Source organism: Agrilus planipennis, unplaced genomic scaffold (assembly GCF_000699045.2).
Source record: "Agrilus planipennis isolate EAB-ADULT unplaced genomic scaffold, Apla_2.0 scaffold11, whole genome shotgun sequence".
NCBI classification, from domain to species: domain Eukaryota; kingdom Metazoa; phylum Arthropoda; class Insecta; order Coleoptera; family Buprestidae; genus Agrilus; species Agrilus planipennis.
In genome coordinates, this window is record NW_020440736.1 from 1428084 (window position 1) to 1449687 (window position 21604).

Consider the following 21604-nt stretch of genomic DNA (forward strand, 5'->3'; position numbering starts at 1 on the left):
GCCATCATTCTTCAGTATTCCTATCAGGGGCTTAGATTAAATATTTAAAAATAGGGATCAGTGAGCAAGTAATAGACATACAAACAGAAGAACTAATTGTTGATATTTGTGACAGTGATAGAGATTCCCATGATGACAGCGAATGTGAAAACTAACTATAAAACAACAGCAATAGGTTAATTTTTTCTTTTTGATAAGTCATATTTTTAAATTATTTCCTAGTACGCTACTGTCCTATCTGTATTAATACTATAATTTACGCCTGTTACTTACTGTTCGCAAATAGTTAAGGATATGGGTTGTTCTAGTTTTAGGGAAATGTGAAGATTCGTTCGGTTAGGAAAGAGTGGAGGTGCGTGTCCAACCAGTCTTAGGACTGATGACCTTGTAATGATGTCAATTATGACACCGGGGGTGAGTTTACTTGTACTATACGGACCCGATTTAAAAGAAAAAAAAACAGCACAAACTACCGAGCGACAAACTGCATCCCATTNGTTTCAGCAAGTAGATATCCACACAAGTGGATCTTGTTGGAGCATACGTAATCCTAAAGTGTAGCATCGTACTACAGATGGCGTTTACCGCGCCATTTGTGGTATTTTATAAAATGTTGTGTTAATCTCTTAAGTTTTTAATTTATCTACGGCGACCAGTAAACGATAATGGTCGTTATAAGGATTCGTTATTTTGTAAGCCTTCAAGTTAATGTTATTGGATTTTGTAAAGAAATTATCATTACAAGTTCCTCCATCATTATCAGTAGAGGGCCTTGTTATATCTAGGAAACATGGGATGTATTTATATTCTAGAAAATTATTTAGAGAAGCTAATTGTTGGATATGGCGGTATCCCGCCGGTTATTAATTTGGTGAAATCACTTCGAAGAAGTAATGGACTGTAGATTTGTTTTATATACAATTTTATTTACACAAGACACAATATATACAAAGTTGGTTAGTGATATGATACACTAGGAATAACTTGTTTTTCGGTTAATTTGGTTAATATGTTGGTTTTAAATTGATTGATTGGAATGAGATTTGGATCTTTTTTAAATCTTACAAGGACACTCATTTATAACTTACTCCACCCCCACGATAATGATGGAAAAAGTTGAAATGGATTATACCTGAAAGTACATCTGGTGGAGAAATTACCCAGTCAGGTACCAACCCTCCGAGAAATGATGTCTGGGCAAACCAGATAATAAACTTAGTTTAGCTGGTCGTAAGAATTGCATTTACGACCAGGGAAGAACATCTATTTACAAAATATACAAATCAAATGAGATGAATAACCTAATAAACCTAAGAATTATACCAAAAATAATGTAACTAAGAAATGTCTTTGTAACACCGAACATTATCAGTAGTTTGTGTTCTGTAGGTACGCAGCTGACATGAGAAAATCGTCGATGTTTGAGACCGTTTCAATTCGATTCATCAAGTATATATTACTTGTAAATTAATTAGAAGTGCTCGCTAAATTCAACAGAATGTATTTGTATACATATAATACCTGTAAATAACATCAAACACTTCATTGTTGCGTTATAGCGACCTGTCAACAACACCCATAACGTTGAAAATGTCTTTTGTGAAAACTGAAACAATGAACAACGCACGCTTTAATTTTAAACAATTCGGTAACATGAAACTATACATAAAACGTGATATGTAACGCACATCTGTTATTGTTTATCGAAATACTAGATTGCAAGTACCGTAAATGTTAAGCTATCACAATAAGTGATATAGGTACCCATAATAATGGAATACAGTCATCTTTAAAAGCTTATTCTAATTGATAGGATATCTGGCAATAAAGAGACGGTACAGTTAAATTATTGAGAGACCGCATTTACGTCATCAACATACTCTGTACTAGCCAATCCAAAAGGTTATAGTAATTGGACATTTAACTCACTTGTAGTAGAGAAAATATATTATAGTCTTATGCTAAATCCGAAAATAACATTAAATTACATCATTTTAGACGTGAATGCAGTCTAGAAGGCAGAGATTTGATTTATTTGAGATACTTGCATTTAAAATGCAAATACAAAATAAAAAATACCTATTTTTATCTTGCATTTAAATACTTTTTTGAGAAAAGCATTTTGTATTTTATTTAAAATCTTTTTCCAAACGTATTTTCTATTTGTAAAATGCAAAATACATTTTTGCCGTTAAAAGTGTTGCTTGTATCACCGATCAAACATTATATAAAATGATGAATGAATGTTGCTCATTTTGGCTATTGAAGGTATTAGAAACTTAAAAAAGGGACAACGAGACATTCCATGAATACCTTCTGATTCTTTAACTGAAGAGAGCTCAAAAAATTCTAAACTCCTTGGAAATGGATAATCTAAAATATTGGATCGATATTGTCTTTCGGTTTCAATGTTATGGTCCATGGAATTTCAAAGTTCCAAATTGATATCAGCACCTGTCAAATCACCACTTATCGTAGCAAGAAACTACGAACTTCTATGAATTATAATAAAATAGCCCACAAAACAATATCGATTTGATATACGCCAGCCATGTGAAACTGAAAACGACAAGATATTGGGATGTGCTAATAAATGCGTATAATCCAAAATTCTTAGAAAACTATTCGAAATACTCCACTTATCAGATGAACCCAAAGCTAAATAAACTATGGATTTCATTTTTTTTTTATTTTGGTGTCAGTGTCTTTTTGCCAATTAAAACGGATCACAAAGGCAATTAAAAAAGCATATAGAAGAATTAGTTGTTGCTGAACTGAAGAAACTATCACAGAAAAATATGAATCATACTCAATCTTTGCAGCTGGTGATGTAATGCAAACACCACTATTCGTCTAGAAAAACTCCAATATTTAAAAACTGAGAATATGACTGCAAAGTTTTCTTAAAAAATAGTTTATACTTAAGTGAATATAGAAACTTAAATAGATATTACAAAAAAGTACTTATTTGAAGAAAGTATTTTGAAAATACGTATTTTGCATTTAAAATACAAAGGGGAAATCTATTTTGTATTTTACGTTTGAAATAACAAAATCAAAAAAGTATTTATCTTTTGTATTTAAATATTTTTAAAAAAACCATTTTGCGTCTCTGCTAAAGGGTTGAACGTACGTAACTTGTAACTAACTTCATGCTGCATGGCGTATGTATGTATGTTCCCACTTGAGGCAGTCCAAAAGTTACTAAACTAGCCTTAATAAAGGCTCAATAAACCGAAACAGTTGTAGAGTTTAATTAAATATATAAAGTGGGCATGCTTAGCCCATATTAAAGGAGATTTCAGCGTAATTTTGGGTGTGCAACTTAAGAATTTCTTATCTACCTAAAGTTGACCATTAAATTAATCTAAAAGTGTGATAGAAACAGCAATATATAGGTAGTAATAAATAAAGTAATGTTTATAATTTTTTTTTTCAGATTCTATGTATTTTTCCATGGTTAATCTATCCATGGCCAGTGGCAGGAGCAGCCCTTTGGATGGCACAACTTCAAGACGTCTTAATACCCATTGGTTTGGGTCTAGTCGATACCAGATTTTGTACATGGGTGACCAGTGTTTATAGGTGTTCTGACAGGCACGTAGAAGATGAAAAACTTCCACAAGGTATGTTTAGATGTTTATGCTTTCAAACAAGACACTTCAACATCTTGAGCTATGCTTAATTAGAACAAGTACAGAATGGTCACTAAAATGTCACGTTACATGTCCGTTCGAAAAAAGATAAGGTTCACACATAAACGAAGGCTGATTACTTGTAGATACTGAAAATGAGTTCTGTTGAATGCTTGAACTCAGTGAATTGTACAGGTCACGGAATTGCAATTGTACAGGTCACGAATTGCATTGAATGAACTGCTTGAAATAAATGAGTTGAAATTCTTGAACCACTTGAAGTGAATGAATTGAAATACTTGAAGTTCTTTCTGACTAAAAAAAAACTTTTGGGTGTTTCATTCCCACCAGCTATTAATGCTGGTGGACGGGCAGTACTTCCGGACTACGCCCGAAAGTAGGGCGGAAGGCCCCCTTCAGCCTCCTTTCAGGAATCGTGGGTGAGACGGACGAAATGAAGACAGAAGAGAATGAACGATTATCTGTGGAATACTACTGACCCAGCATTTTCCTAAGTGATCCAAGGAAACCACAGAAAAACTTGGATCAAGGCAGATGAACCCAGAATCGAAACGGCGTCATCCCGAATGCTAAGTAATGGTTTAAACCTCTAGGCCATGCCGCTCGGTATCTTCTGATTAAAGTTACATACTTATTTATAATAATTGTGCTGATAATTTTGGGCGTATCGTAGGTGCGTCCAAAATTCATATTTTGCTGGGATTGGAAATAATGAATATATACAGGGGTAGAACGGCCTTCGATAAACAGAGGTGGTAACGCCTACTCGGTTCGGAAAATATTGATAATGTCAAGTCATAATTTGAAGACGCCGACACGGCGGGTGCTAGCAGAGTTTCTGAAGGTTTTATTTGCGAACCATTTATTGATCTGTAGCTGATGAGAAATGTGCTATTGAGAAATTCCTAGATGTGCTTATGAATAAAGTCCCTTCAAAATGTGATAGTAAAAGTTCTACAAACTAACAACTATCATAAATACATATAAACAGAAAATTTAAAGCACGTCTTCACAATTATAAAATACCAAGCGGCATGGCCTAGAAGTTTAGACCATTGCTTAGCATTCAGGAGGAGGCCGGTTCGATTTCGAGTCCGTCTGCTTTGATCCAAGTTTTTCTGTGGTTTTATTGGATCAGTTAGGCAAATGCCGGGGCAGTAATATTCCACAGATAATCTTTCATTCTCTTCTGTCTTCATTTCATCCGTCTCTCACCCGAATCACCATCCACCCATTCCCACGATTCCTGAAAGGAGGCTGAAGTGTTCCTTTCGACCTACCTTCCAGCGTGTTTCCTACTAATCAACCTCGAAAGAAAAAAGATCCCTGCATGGTGGGCACGACATACACATATACTGATTCTATGTTATAATTAATTTTGTTCATTAGGGTAATTTGTGAAAGATTGCGTTCAATGGAATACATTGTGTTCAATACGCAAAATACCATCATCATAAGGTCGTCATTCTTAAGAGTGGTTGGATACGCACCTCCACTCCTTCCTATCCTAAGCTAATCTTCGGCATTTCCCTAAAACTAGAACATCCCGCATCTTTAACTATTTGTGAACAGTAATATAATCTAATTAAAAATTAAAAGGAATACTCACCCCTAATTACCACAAATAATTTTACGTATGAAATGGGCGAAACACGTGTTTTATTATTTGTGGTAATTAGGGGTGAGTATTCCTATTTAATATTTACCACAGTCTCCTCTTTCTAATTTGAATATAATCTAGGTTTCTACCCCTCCTAACTCCCGTTTCTGCCTCTAATATTTCTTTGACTAGACCTTCAAGTCTGAGAAGGTGCCCTAGCAACCCATCTCTTCATTTCTAACCTTCTCCATCTACGGTGTCCTCATTATTCGCCTGTAACATCACATTTCGAACGCCTCTAACCTTTTCTTTTCCGCAGCGCCCACCGTCCATTTTTCACAGCCGTACAGCGCTGCGCTCCGAACATCACCTTCAGCAATCCTTTATTTCCCTACTACTCCTTCTGTCCTGACTTATCTGATTTCCTAGATACCTAAAAGAAGCCGCTTCTAATTTTTCGTCTCCTATCTGTATATTCGCTCCTTCTCTACCTTTCTTCCTATGCATACCAGTATTTTTATTTTACTTTATTACACTAGTAAAATTGTTTGTAATAAATACAATGAATAAATCTAGTTTGTTACCCTACCCCTACCCCAAAAATAAGTAATTTTGGACAGTACCTAATTTCAGTTTTAGCAAATGTCGATTAATCAAGAAGTTCGACATTTGACTTAAATACGATTTAAACAGATGACATACGTGAACTGATGATGAAATGATCGCCGTATTTGGCATCTGTTACATTTGTTCTGAATAAGTCAAGATCTGCTAATTTATTTCGGAATTGGTTCGAATTCGGCACCTGAGCCCAATATAACTGTGTATATACTTATAGATGTACCACATTCATTAATTTTATCAAAAGTAGGTACGCTAAAAGAAAAAAAAACGGAAACTATTTCATTGTTTAGAAATCACAATGATAGAAATTTACTTTCTACCAATGGTAGTTCTCAATTAATTTATTTTTACAATTGCTCGGAAATTATCGTTTAAATGCAGATTAGATACGTTCTTCGTTGACTCGTCGAAACGTTCGGTCGTGACGTAAACTAGATATCCAGTGAATTGTCTCAGTCCAGAAAAAGTGAAATCATTTGTTCATTTGATTGCTCTGCAACTGGCGCTCGCCGCATGGTATGCAATAGACAGTGGGAATAATGTTGATATAATTGTTAAGAATAATTGCCTTTTCTATTTGAAGCTACTTTAGGTAAAACAACAGCGTATGAATGGATAGATTACGCATTAAAGAAATTGTGTGCAATAAATAAAAAAGATATACGAATTATACACGAAACTACAAATTTCTACATAAGCAGACTTTTAGTTTTCTTCACCTGAAGAATTGTTGTATTTAAAGACTGAGTGATGATTGAGGCCCTTAACATGTGAAATTCACTATTTTTATGATATCCATAAAATAACTTATTTTTGATCTTCCCCTAATAGTTCTTCCGCCCTTTTTTCCATCCTACTCTGTACAATTCTAGTTAAGATTTTTGACGCATGGGAAGTTAAGCTAATTGTTCGAAATGTCTCGCATCAATCCGCGCCCCTCTTCTTAGGTAATGTTACTACTACGTTCCGTTTATAATCCTCTGCGACTTTCCCCGTTTCGTAAATGTGACTAACCAACTTAAACATACGATCTCTAACCTCTTGTCCTGCATGTTTTAGAATTTCCCCCTGTATCCCATCTACACCTGGCGTCTTATTATTCTTTATGTTTTTAATGCTACATCGAACTCTTCTCTCATTATGGAATAACCAAGCTCATCTATTTCCACACTATCGTCCTTCTGTAATATATCTCCTAACTCAGGGCCTGCGTATAGGTTCTCTAAATATTCTTTCCACCTATCTGCCTTTTCTCCATTTTCTATCAAAATGACCCCTGCCTCATTTCTTATAGTATTACTACTGTATCCTACATCTCTAAAATTCCTTTTAATTATATTATAAGCCTCATCGGTTTTACCTTCTTCAAACTTTTCTTCTACTTCCTTACACCTCATATCAATCCACTGTTCCTTAGCTGCCCTACACTTCCTAATTATTTCCCACTTTATAGCTTTATATCTGTTTTGCCCTTCTTCGTCTGTCCTGTTTTTGTATTTCCGCCTTTCGTCTATTAATCCTACAATCTCATTTGTTATCCAGGATTTCCTACTTTCGTTTTGTTTAAGACCTAGTACCTCTGCAGCTGCTGACTTTAGGCACGTTTTAATGCAGTTCCATTCTGTCTCTATGTCCCGGTCATTCGTTTCTCCAGCCGCCTTTAGTATTTCGTCTGTCCTTTTACCTAGCCTATCATGCGCTTCGTTACATTTTAGCTTTTCTAAGTTGAGACGTCTCCTACCTTCCCTCTTTTTCAGAATTTTTAATTTATGGTTGGTCTTCATAACTACTAAGGGAATAGTATCGGAAATAGTTTTTAAATATCAAATAATCGAAGGGTTTCACCTTTAGCAAGAGGGTCGTTTTATAAATTCTTAGAAAATTTAAGAGATGGTGCTCGTAACATCCAAAATATGGCGGCTGTAGTGATTTTGGCGCAAAGTTCAAGAGTTTTAGTTCCAGTCCTGAAACAGTCGAACTAAGCGCCAATTTAAAACAGTGGTCAACCAGTTAATATTTTAAGCATGATATCTAGACCAGAGCCGGGCAAACTTTAACTTCTTAATAGCCGCTACCTGAGGTTAATTTGGGTCACTCCNGTTCGGAAAATATTGATAATGTCAAGTCATAATTTGAAGACGCCGACACGGCGGGTGCTAGCAGAGTTTCTGAAGGTTTTATTTGCGAACCATTTATTGATCTGTAGCTGATGAGAAATGTGCTATTGAGAAATTCCTAGATGTGCTTATGAATAAAGTCCCTTCAAAATGTGATAGTAAAAGTTCTACAAACTAACAACTATCATAAATACATATAAACAGAAAATTTAAAGCACGTCTTCACAATTATAAAATACCAAGCGGCATGGCCTAGAAGTTTAGACCATTGCTTAGCATTCAGGAGGAGGCCGGTTCGATTTCGAGTCCGTCTGCTTTGATCCAAGTTTTTCTGTGGTTTTATTGGATCAGTTAGGCAAATGCCGGGGCAGTAATATTCCACAGATAATCTTTCATTCTCTTCTGTCTTCATTTCATCCGTCTCTCACCCGAATCACCATCCACCCATTCCCACGATTCCTGAAAGGAGGCTGAAGTGTTCCTTTCGACCTACCTTCCAGCGTGTTTCCTACTAATCAACCTCGAAAGAAAAAAGATCCCTGCATGGTGGGCACGACATACACATATACTGATTCTATGTTATAATTAATTTTGTTCATTAGGGTAATTTGTGAAAGATTGCGTTCAATGGAATACATTGTGTTCAATACGCAAAATACCATCATCATAAGGTCGTCATTCTTAAGAGTGGTTGGATACGCACCTCCACTCCTTCCTATCCTAAGCTAATCTTCGGCATTTCCCTAAAACTAGAACATCCCGCATCTTTAACTATTTGTGAACAGTAATATAATCTAATTAAAAATTAAAAGGAATACTCACCCCTAATTACCACAAATAATTTTACGTATGAAATGGGCGAAACACGTGTTTTATTATTTGTGGTAATTAGGGGTGAGTATTCCTATTTAATATTTACCACAGTCTCCTCTTTCTAATTTGAATATAATCTAGGTTTCTACCCCTCCTAACTCCCGTTTCTGCCTCTAATATTTCTTTGACTAGACCTTCAAGTCTGAGAAGGTGCCCTAGCAACCCATCTCTTCATTTCTAACCTTCTCCATCTACGGTGTCCTCATTATTCGCCTGTAACATCACATTTCGAACGCCTCTAACCTTTTCTTTTCCGCAGCGCCCACCGTCCATTTTTCACAGCCGTACAGCGCTGCGCTCCGAACATCACCTTCAGCAATCCTTTATTTCCCTACTACTCCTTCTGTCCTGACTTATCTGATTTCCTAGATACCTAAAAGAAGCCGCTTCTAATTTTTCGTCTCCTATCTGTATATTCGCTCCTTCTCTACCTTTCTTCCTATGCATACCAGTATTTTTATTTTACTTTATTACACTAGTAAAATTGTTTGTAATAAATACAATGAATAAATCTAGTTTGTTACCCTACCCCTACCCCAAAAATAAGTAATTTTGGACAGTACCTAATTTCAGTTTTAGCAAATGTCGATTAATCAAGAAGTTCGACATTTGACTTAAATACGATTTAAACAGATGACATACGTGAACTGATGATGAAATGATCGCCGTATTTGGCATCTGTTACATTTGTTCTGAATAAGTCAAGATCTGCTAATTTATTTCGGAATTGGTTCGAATTCGGCACCTGAGCCCAATATAACTGTGTATATACTTATAGATGTACCACATTCATTAATTTTATCAAAAGTAGGTACGCTAAAAGAAAAAAAAACGGAAACTATTTCATTGTTTAGAAATCACAATGATAGAAATTTACTTTCTACCAATGGTAGTTCTCAATTAATTTATTTTTACAATTGCTCGGAAATTATCGTTTAAATGCAGATTAGATACGTTCTTCGTTGACTCGTCGAAACGTTCGGTCGTGACGTAAACTAGATATCCAGTGAATTGTCTCAGTCCAGAAAAAGTGAAATCATTTGTTCATTTGATTGCTCTGCAACTGGCGCTCGCCGCATGGTATGCAATAGACAGTGGGAATAATGTTGATATAATTGTTAAGAATAATTGCCTTTTCTATTTGAAGCTACTTTAGGTAAAACAACAGCGTATGAATGGATAGATTACGCATTAAAGAAATTGTGTGCAATAAATAAAAAAGATATACGAATTATACACGAAACTACAAATTTCTACATAAGCAGACTTTTAGTTTTCTTCACCTGAAGAATTGTTGTATTTAAAGACTGAGTGATGATTGAGGCCCTTAACATGTGAAATTCACTATTTTTATGATATCCATAAAATAACTTATTTTTGATCTTCCCCTAATAGTTCTTCCGCCCTTTTTTCCATCCTACTCTGTACAATTCTAGTTAAGATTTTTGACGCATGGGAAGTTAAGCTAATTGTTCGAAATGTCTCGCATCAATCCGCGCCCCTCTTCTTAGGTAATGTTACTACTACGTTCCGTTTATAATCCTCTGCGACTTTCCCCGTTTCGTAAATGTGACTAACCAACTTAAACATACGATCTCTAACCTCTTGTCCTGCATGTTTTAGAATTTCCCCCTGTATCCCATCTACACCTGGCGTCTTATTATTCTTTATGTTTTTAATGCTACATCGAACTCTTCTCTCATTATGGAATAACCAAGCTCATCTATTTCCACACTATCGTCCTTCTGTAATATATCTCCTAACTCAGGGCCTGCGTATAGGTTCTCTAAATATTCTTTCCACCTATCTGCCTTTTCTCCATTTTCTATCAAAATGACCCCTGCCTCATTTCTTATAGTATTACTACTGTATCCTACATCTCTAAAATTCCTTTTAATTATATTATAAGCCTCATCGGTTTTACCTTCTTCAAACTTTTCTTCTACTTCCTTACACCTCATATCAATCCACTGTTCCTTAGCTGCCCTACACTTCCTAATTATTTCCCACTTTATAGCTTTATATCTGTTTTGCCCTTCTTCGTCTGTCCTGTTTTTGTATTTCCGCCTTTCGTCTATTAATCCTACAATCTCATTTGTTATCCAGGATTTCCTACTTTCGTTTTGTTTAAGACCTAGTACCTCTGCAGCTGCTGACTTTAGGCACGTTTTAATGCAGTTCCATTCTGTCTCTATGTCCCGGTCATTCGTTTCTCCAGCCGCCTTTAGTATTTCGTCTGTCCTTTTACCTAGCCTATCATGCGCTTCGTTACATTTTAGCTTTTCTAAGTTGAGACGTCTCCTACCTTCCCTCTTTTTCAGAATTTTTAATTTATGGTTGGTCTTCATAACTACTAAGGGAATAGTATCGGAAATAGTTTTTAAATATCAAATAATCGAAGGGTTTCACCTTTAGCAAGAGGGTCGTTTTATAAATTCTTAGAAAATTTAAGAGATGGTGCTCGTAACATCCAAAATATGGCGGCTGTAGTGATTTTGGCGCAAAGTTCAAGAGTTTTAGTTCCAGTCCTGAAACAGTCGAACTAAGCGCCAATTTAAAACAGTGGTCAACCAGTTAATATTTTAAGCATGATATCTAGACCAGAGCCGGGCAAACTTTAACTTCTTAATAGCCGCTACCTGAGGTTAATTTGGGTCACTCCATACTCTTCAATGAGTACGAGAGAGTAAGCAGTATTGCTTTCTCTTTTTCTTCTCCCTTCCACTCCCATATCAAGTCCCTTCATCCCGTAGAAGAGTGAAGTCTCTCTCGCAACTTACATAATACCTACGAAAATTTTCTAATACGATTGGGTTCGGCTACGAAATGGATGGGATAACAAAAGGAAAGAATCATCTCACTCGCACTCGCAGGATCAATGAGGAGCTCCTTGGCTATAACTAAGGAGCACTCGGGAGTCAAAAGGGCCGAGTTTGCCCGACGGTCGCGCATGTAAAAGAAAAGTAAACGCGATTGTCGACCAGTTGTTAATAAATCTTTTGTATCTGATAAATAAATTAAAAAAAAATAAATTTAATAAATCATTGTCCTTAAAAAAACCTTCGAAAGCATCATGGCTTACGAGACAGCTTCAAAGTTTCAGTTATATCTACCATGGGGTTACATTTTTATTGAAAATTAAAGCGAGAAAATTTTGTTTACATAGATAAATGAAAGAAAATGAGTTTCAAGCGGTGATTAAACATTTACGTTTAAAAGGCTTAACACTGAAGGAGATCAAAGTTGAGTTGATTGAAATTCATGACACATCTGTTCCCGTGTTTGCAATTGTTAGTTGTTAGGTGAAAAAAGCAAATATATCTACTTCGAGAATCTTCCGAAATCTTAATGGATTAAAATAGTTGGAACAACGCTTAGAAAAGTGTATCGAGCCAAAAGGAGATGATATTGAAAAATAAAAAATCAAAAATGAGAAGACAGCCTCATTAGTCATATATGTACACTAGAAACAGCAAGTCTTGAGATGTTTAAAACAGCTGTTAGTTGCATAAAGCCAGTATCAGATATCTTGAATTGAAAGAATAGATACCGCCGTTAGTTTTTGTTGAATTTCTAAATCGCAAACATAGAAATGACTTCTTTTTATCGAAGGCGACTCTACCCTGCGCTATCCTCTGTTTTATATCCCTACTACTCCTTCCATCCTAATTTATCTGACTTTCTAGAAACCTAAAATCAGCCACTTCTGCTAATATTTCGTATCCTATCTTTACATTCGCTCTTTCCCTATTTTTTCTTCCCATTCATTCCAGTATTATTGTTTTACTTTTATATATTTTCAAACAACACTGTTTTGTCAATACCGCTTCCATTTTATTTAAAGCTATCTTTAAGTCTTCCTTGCTAGATGTGAATATTGCTATCTGCAAATCCAAGCATACTAATCTTTTGCCTCTCTATATCTATCCTAACTGTTATAATGTCTTTAATGATGTTGATTGCGTCTTCGATTTATAGATTAAAAAGTAGCGGTGACAGTGTGCATCCCTGCCTGACTCCCTTCCTAATATTTACTTCTCTACGTTGCTGCTCCAGCTCTATAACTACCTGTTGCTCTTTATACAAACTAAGTATCACTCTTCTATATCTGTAACTCATCCCTAAATTTTTAAGTATATTTAACATTGTTAAAAGCTTTTTCTAAATCATCATATCCTATGTACGCGCTCTTTCCTTTTTCTATCGTTTTCTCCATATTAATGTGAAAATTCATTTTTAGTTTCTTCATCTACTATAAATTACCTCAAGTTAATGAGATAATAAGGTAATTTATAGTGGACGAGAAAAGTAAAAATGAAATTTCACATTAGTATTGAGTACTATTAAATGTCAAAGTTTTTCATACTGTATTATTCTCTATATTAGTTTCAACTTAAACATCCACGCCTTCTTCAGAACAGGGTCTTAACAGACATACAGACGGTCCACGAAGGGTTCCTTCTTTCTTTTTGAGGTACGGAACCCTAAAAATGGAAATTTCTGTCTGTAATAACGAAGTACTTGCTTTTTGTTATTCGTATGCTATTAGGCTATAGCCTATAAACAATCCTTAAAAAATGTTTTGCTTGATTGTCTGTTTAATTCATTAGGTCCTCAAGTAGTTACTTGTCCTGCATTTTCGACACACCGTGTGTACCATACACAATGTGCTTTTGTTCCATAAAACTACTTTCCATACCTACATTCCTTCAACATTTTCACATTAATAGAAACGAAGAGACACGCGTTAATTTGAATTCAGCATTCCGTCTTCAAATAACGCAATCCGTCACCTCGTAGAAAGTATTACTTATGTACAGACAGTATTTATAATCGCGGGCGCGGTATAAATTGAGGTTATTTCGAATTGCGAACATTGTTTGCACTTCCGTTTAAAATTTATTTACGTATATACTTAAGTACGACGTCGTACACGACAACGTCTCTCTGAAAGGTTACGAAATGAGCAACGGAGGTTTTAATTCATGCATAAACGCTGTACGTTAGATTGTTACAAATAATAATAACAATAATAATAGGCAAGCAGCCCGCGGATTTTGAATACAAGAATGGGAAACTTTCGCCATTGTCCTCACTTAAAGAAACACAATTTTATTGACACACCCGCAAGTCAGAAGGACCCGCGATTTAAATAACATGCAACCTTGCTGTTACTACTATATTTGAAATCATTCATCCAATCATATTTTCCGAATTGAGACAGACTTCGTCAACATATGGTCGTCAGTCCTAAGATTGGTTGGAGATGCACTTACTCTCTTTCCCAACCTAAACCAATTTCCTTAAACCTAGAACATCCCACATTGTTCGGATGGGGTTAGCCTTGTAAGGGCTCGTATCAAGCAATATCCTGCTGCTAACCATTAGAATAAAGCGGCGGCAACATCAAAAATAATTAGCCATACTATTTGTTATTGAGATTAAGAACGCATAGACGTTTTTGATTTGCTTTTGAATTTTGTATTGCACTTACATCTACTGTACACTTTAATTTACAATGTGGACTATGTACACCGAACTCGTTTGTTTGGAACTATATTAACTTGTCTTGGAAAACTTGTAAACTGTCTTGGAATTAAATGAGTTGTCTCTGAATTGTGTGGGCTGTCTCACCTAGAAACGAAAAACTACAACTTAATAACTTGGATATGTAAATAAAGGGGATGGAGTGTACGAATTCCTTCCTAAATATTATGGATGACCAGCTTCATTGGTCATTACAAATGGGGGTGGCTCTGGCAAACACAATAGTCTAAGATTTCACCATCTGACCCATTTCCAAGTGAAGGTTTGAACATTTATGGAACAATAAAATTAAACACTTCAAGTCCTCCATGGACCTGCAAGTCACAATACATGACTTTATGAAAGTCTTCTTGTTGTCAACCCCAACTAATTTGTGTACACATTTAATCCTGAGATTTATTGCAGTGTCATTTATAACACTATTTTTACGCATAGACACAAAAGAAACCCTTCTCGAAATCAAAACAAAAGATTTTGATTCTGATAGAAACTATTATTTGCAAAAGGCAGACATTAAAAGAAACTAAATTTTAGGTGAAACGAATTGATGAATAGAACTCGAACACACATCCTTAACTATAGTTGTGAACAGTAATCAACTCTAGGTCTATCTGTACCCCCCTTAGCTGCATCTAATATGTATCTAACTAGTCCTTCATGCCTGAGAAGATGTCCTACCAACCCATCTTGCCTATTTCTTATTGACTTTCATGGCGACCTCTATTTTACTACCCTTTCTAGTACCTCCTCATTTCTAGCCTTCTCTATCCTCACCATTCGTCTACGTTTCCAAAGCTTCCAATCTTTTATTTTCTACCGCGTCAACCGTCCACGTTTCGCTCCCGTATTTAAAAAGTCGAAATTTAAACAGTTGCTCCATAAATAATTAGGCTCTTATGTTTACTTATTCTTGTTTCAGTTGGGCTTGACGGGAAGTTTCGTCATTTCGAAAGTCAGCCTCAAAGTTTAGAAATAAACCATCCTGTTCCCGAGAGAGTTAGAGCAGTGCAACATTCGGAACATAAATTTCCCATAACTAATGGTTCGTTGTACACCAGCATAGATGGCAGGCTACCTATTATTCACAATTACCGAAGGCACAAAAATCAAACAGGTACGTAAGCATACTTATGAATATACGTATTGGTATATGGATACGACAAACAGATCAGGCTTTGTTTGGATTACACATATGACTTTTAATTTTCCTTTGTCAATTCTTTATTGTAGGCATATTGTTTTTTGTATGAATTAAGACGCGATTATTGATAGTTTTTCTAAACATACGTTAGCTTCATTTTAAAATTATTGGTTTCCTGGATGCCCATTTTTGAAAGATTCTTCATCCATAAGAATAAAAATTGTGTTTGGTTATGTGTGTATGAGTTTTTTAGAAATATAGGGTCAATTGAAAAGTCCCCGGCCTGACACATAGATGGCGGCACCAGAACTAAATCCATATGATTTTCAGTTAGTCCTAACTTTCAAAAGACGCGTCTATAAATTTGACGGCTGTCGGATCATTAGCTTGTGAATTATAGCATTTTTAGTGAAGCAACTTTTGTTATTGTGAAAAAAATGGATAAAAAGGAATTTCGCGTGTTGATAAAATATTGCTTTTTGAAGGGAAAAAATACAGTTGAAGCAAAAACTTGGCTTGATAACGAATTTCCGGACACTGCCCAATAAAATCAACCATCAAGGATTGGTATGCTAAGTTTAGACGTGGTGAAATGAGCACCGAAGACGGTGAACGCAGTGGACGCCCAAAAGAGGCTGTTACTGTTGCGCGTGGAATAATTTTCATTGACTACCTTGAAAAAGGAAGGACCATCAACAGCGACTATTACATAGCGTTATTGGACCGTTTGAAGGATGAAATCGCCGAGAAACGACCGCATTTGCAGAAAAAGAAAGTCCTGCTTCACCAAGACAATGCACCGTCTCACAAGTCAGTGAAAACGATGGCAAAAATTCATGAATTGGGCTTCGAATTGCTTCCGCATCCACCGTATTCTCTAGATCTGGCCCCCAGCGACTACTTCCTGTTTTCAGATCTCAAAAGAATGCTCGTTGGGAAAAAATTTTCGTCGAATGAAGAGGTGATCGCCGAAACTGAGGCCTATTTTGAAGCAAAGGACAAATCGTACTACAAAAATGGTATCGAAAAGTTGGAGGATCGCTATAATCAGTGTATCACCCTTGAAGGGAATTATGTTGAATAAAAAAAACGAATTTTGCAAAAAAAATGTGTTTTACTATTTTAGGCCGGGGACTTTTCAATTGACCTGTTATATATTTGTTGGATTAGTCCAGAAGAATTTTGAATAGGTACCATAACGAGAAGACGACACGGTAGCACAAAATTTCTAAAATAAATGTTAATGTCTGAATGGTGTTGAGATGAGGGAAGCATTATGATTAAATCTAGAGGATTTTTTACTATTTAGCCATTTTGCCTATCTCTAAAATTCGTTTAATGTGTTTTCCTTCACAGGAATGAAGATATCAACAATACAATCGGCAAACATGGACATCCACTCATCTCACTTACTTAGACAGGAACAGATTTCTAATCCAGACAATTCTTCTTCTCAAACATTCCACCACAGCATTTCCCCACCCAATTTGACCCATAACTACTGCTACAGAGGAAATCTAATTAACTCTAATGTAACAAACCATTCAAACGATGATACCTCTTCTAATCACGACATTAGGTACAGACCAAACTTGAACAATAAATCCATGCTTCAACGTATTCATCGCGACAGTTTCATACTTCACTCCAGACCACTTCACAAACGGATCAGTATAAGTCACGATAGTGTCAGAAATGCACCTTTGATGGAAAACAATTGGCCAAGCAGTTCGAGTTTTGCTGTCCAGAACTTGAACCGAATTAAAGCCAGTGGAAACAAAAACAGTAGAAGACACGGGTTCGGTTTAGATCACAGGAAGAGTAAAAGTGAGGATGCTTTAAACGACCTACAAACAGACTTACAGAGGTTCAAGCAAAATCCTGGCTTCTATGAAGTTAGCAATGGACACAAATTCTCCAAAAATGGCAATGTTACCAGTGATTGTAGCTCCGATGATGATAGCTTTACGGATCAAGGAAATTCAGGGCAAGAGAACGATGGAGAATCTCAAAGTGGGTATTCCATAACAACTGATGGTAACTGCGATTTCGATTTCTACCAGAACGACAGGTACTACCAGAAACCCAACCGAAACCAAGATAATATACCGGAGTACTCGTACACGTCATACAGTGACGAGTTCATCAGGCCCACAATGTCCACCTTTAAACCTGCACGGTTACAAGCCCAAAAAAATGAAGGCCAAATACAAGGATACGATCCTAACAAAAATAAAAATGACAAAAATGAAAATGACTCCAACAACAATAACAACAACAACCAAAACCAAATTCAAAGAATCAGTGGAAGATTGTCGAGAACGAGCTCAAAATCTTCACTTAAGAATGGATCATTCTTGGATGTGCGGATAGAAAATAATAATAATTATAATATTGGCCGGATATCGAGATCCAGTTCGAAGAAGTCTCTGGAAAGTTTCCACGCTTACGTTGAAGAGAATATCGCTCCTCGTATACAAAGATCGAATTCTTACGTAACGAACGAATACAAATGTAAATTTAATCTGAACAGTTTCAGTAGATTGTCGCGATCCAATTCCAATTTGTCAGATTGCAGTTGTGTGAAAGAAGTGAAAAAAAGTTCGGCCCTGTATTCACCCAGAACTGCCTATTTCGACGATTTGTTCGCAAATCATGGGTTGCAAGCGTACACCAACACATTTAAATGTCAAAACCAGGTCCCCAACTGTAGTGTTAGTGTTCCGGATTTTAAGAAAATTTTTATATCCGAATATTTGTAAATATTATTGTACATTCAAAAAATATATCTCATGTTTTTTTTTATTTATAAATCACGGACTTTTATGCTGTTTCCGATTGTCAGGAATATGGTAAGTACATAAATAAATGTTATTATTTACCGTATAATCAACCAAAAGTAAGCGGTAATGGCGCGGCGTACATGGGCTTCTATTGAGCACCCCCCAAAATAAAACAACAAAATGGTAATGTTACATGGATCTTTATACTGCTAAAATATTCAATTACATTAACAATAACCTGCCAAAGTTTTCTTTCCAAATGAATTCAGTCGCGCTTGATTTTTGCGGATCTTGTATAAGATTTTATTAACCTTAATGTGAAGCTTGAAGCAACTGAAACGCAAATATCTACAAAATCCTTGGAAACTATACTCAGAACAGATTACGAATTACTCAATAGTAAAATGAATTTTAGATGCTCTCAAGTAGCTCTCTGTATCGGCTCTAGGGAAGAAGTGCTGACGGTTGCCAAATAATGCCGTAGTCATCAATTCCCAATTATAATTAATCACAGATCAAATTGGCAAAAGCTTCTGCGGTCAGTAGGTGAACTGATGCAGTCTTCATGCAAGTCTAAAGGTCGTTGTCTGTTGGAGTCTGTTGCACGAGTTGCCAGCTTCTTCTGAGGTTCTTCAATCTGGATGTGGACACCAGCCGACTCCAACCTTTAGACACAGATCAGTCTCAGATTTGAATCAAACAATTTTAGGCTTCACAATATCAAAGTTACGAGGATGTCATCCAATAATGCTCTCTAAGGATGGTCTAGTTCTTCGTACAATTTATCAAAATATTCTAGTATTGCTCTCATCAGCTCTCGTCTCCCGACCTCTTCTCCTGGCATACGTTTTCGCCATCCTGTTATTCCTCCTTTCGCATGAAAACCCCAAAACATCATACTTTTAAGTTAGGTTGTTGGGTGGAATTCTTTCTGATGCTTGGATAAGCTGGTATCAAAGAAAAATTTTGATCATCCCTTGGTGCTTATCATCGGTGACAAATGTTTGGAGTCGCTAGTACGAGTGGCGAGCTTCTTCAGAGGTCCTTCCATATTCGATACCGGATGTGGACACCAGCCGACTCCAATCTTTAAACCCGAGTCAGAATAGCACCAGTTCATCATAGATTATTGTCAAATTTGAATCAAACAATTTTAGGCTTCACAATATCAAAATTATGAGGATGTCATCCAATAACGGTCTGTAAATATGGTCTACTTCTTCGTACTGTCTATCAAAACATTCTAGTATTGCTCTCATCGGCTCTCGTCTCCGCCCTCTTCTCCTGGCATACATTGTCGCCATTCTGTTATTCTTATTTTTACCTGAAATACCAAAAACATCATTCTTTTAAGTCAGATTCTTGGAAAGAACTGTTTTTGATGTTTGGATAAGCTAGTATCGAAGAAAATTTTTGATCATCCCTTGGAGCTTATCATCCGTGACAGAAGTTTGGAGTGGCCAGTACGAGTGGCAAGCTACTTCAGAGGTCCTTCCATCTTCGATACTGGTCAGGTTGTTGGAAAGAACTGTTTTTGATGTTTGGATAAGCTGGTATTTAAAAAAAATTTTGATCATCCCTTGGTACTTATAAGCCTTGGATGACCACCCTCACCACCGTTTACGCCGCCACTATTAATGAGTCCGTATCATAAAGATCGTAGCTATTTGAAAAGGTTTATATCTTTTATTTTATAAACATGAATATTAGAAGAAAACCAAATAGAGTTTTGTGGGACCGAATTCAAAAAAGCACTTTTGTTCAAAATTCCATATGAAATTCTAGAAGCCTGAAACAATATTTTGACATTTAAGTTTTCAAATTTAATGGCGGTTTCTACGCTGGCCATCACATTTTCAGTATGGAGTTTCATGGATGTCATTACATACTTTGGGTATTGAAACCCATTTTAGATTTCTAAATAATTTAGGTGAAATTGTGGGTTACAATCTTTTATGTAATGTGAAAAAATCACAACTGAATTCTTTATAACAAATGCTTAATTTTCGTTTATTAATTTTCTTATTATTTGTGTTTGGCATGTTATAAAGCCAACATATTCAAACTGCCCAGTTTTCGTTTGGCCTATAGATACCCTTACACATTATAAGTGCTGCAATACAGCTATTTGCTAACAGATGGCAATATACTGTCATTAGTGTTGTATTTTCTCCTTTTCACACATTCCATATCCTTTTTTTGTGTATAATTGTATCTAAAGAAAGGCTTTAACACTATAAAGTCATGATAAATGTCTAAATAATGCAAAAATATAAAATTAAACAGAGAAGGTAAAGAGTTAAACTGTATATCGTCTACAACTAGTAGCCGAGATGGCGACTCAGTGCCTTCTCTGTTTCATGTTATTATCTTGGATATTTGTTGAAATAATTTAAAAGACGTTCTGAAAGTCAAGGGAAATTGCGGATCATACGTGGTTATTTCGACAAATTTTTAGACAGCAACAATTTCATTACGTATTTTGTACGTTTTTCATCAGCCATCTTCAAAAATGATATTTTGTAATTAAATAGCTTAGGCTTAGGGAATTTATCTAAATCGTAGGAGCCCTAAAAATAGCCCAAGTACTCCAAGCCAAAACATGGAAAAAACAACTTGTGATCCTGATTTTCACTTTGTAGCATTGTACTAAAAGTTGTATAAAAACACAAAAAGTAAAACACAAATGACCAATAGCTCAAAAGTTATAACATCTTTAAAAAGATTTCTGTATCGTCAGGCGAAACAGCGTCACTAAAAAATAAAGAAATTCGTAGTATGGAAAATATAAAAAATAATCGATTTATAACAACAAATTTGGTTAAACTCTATACAAATTTCAATGAAAATAGTATTTAAGGTTTTAAAAAAGTCTATATTCGAAGATGGGCACCGTATGTATGCACTTATGTTTGGGGAAAAAAAAGGATTTTCAAACATAGCAGGAACATGTGCTTTTAAATGATTTTTAACTAATTATATTAAAAATTTAGGGGAATTAAAGATGATGGATTTTAGACATATTTTGTTATCAGGTCTACAACTTTATACATATACTTAGTGCAAATTATGTACCAATTTAAAATCCTTTCCCTTTTGCATTTTGGAAACTTTGGTTTATGTGACATATTTTTGTGGTGTTTTCAAATGTGTTACTATAATTTTCATAAACCTGTAAGAATACAGGGGATGCTCGAAACACGCTGTTTTTAATGGAACGTCCTAAATCTTTTCAAATTTTTGAAATTGATACTTCCTTCTGA

At 35.7% G+C, this 21604-nt stretch overlaps 1 protein-coding gene across 1 annotated transcript; it reads left to right on the forward strand.

The window, feature by feature from the left end:
• The first annotated feature begins 364 nt into the window (after window positions 1–364).
• LOC108733765 (putative uncharacterized protein DDB_G0282133) lies at window positions 365–18371 on the forward strand. Its single transcript, XM_025979855.1, has 4 exons — window positions 365–414; window positions 3440–3626; window positions 15337–15531; window positions 16915–18371. Exons 1-4 carry the CDS (start codon window positions 391–393, stop codon window positions 18318–18320), a joined length of 1812 nt encoding a protein of 603 aa, XP_025835640.1. The 5' UTR covers window positions 365–390; the 3' UTR covers window positions 18321–18371.
• Window positions 18372–21604: the final 3233 nt, after the last annotated feature.

What these genes read in the sequence shown, in the direction of transcription:
- LOC108733765 (XM_025979855.1), top strand. Translation starts at nt 391, where the DNA reads ATGATGTCAATTATGACACCGGGG. An exon ending in TGTCAATTATGACACCGGGG is followed by an intron (nt 415 to 3,439) that starts GTGAGTTTACTT and finishes TTTTTTTTTCAG; the next exon opens with ATTCTATGTATTTTTCCATG. An exon ending in AAGGCACAAAAATCAAACAG is followed by an intron (nt 15,532 to 16,914) that starts GTACGTAAGCAT and finishes TTTCCTTCACAG; the next exon opens with GAATGAAGATATCAACAATA.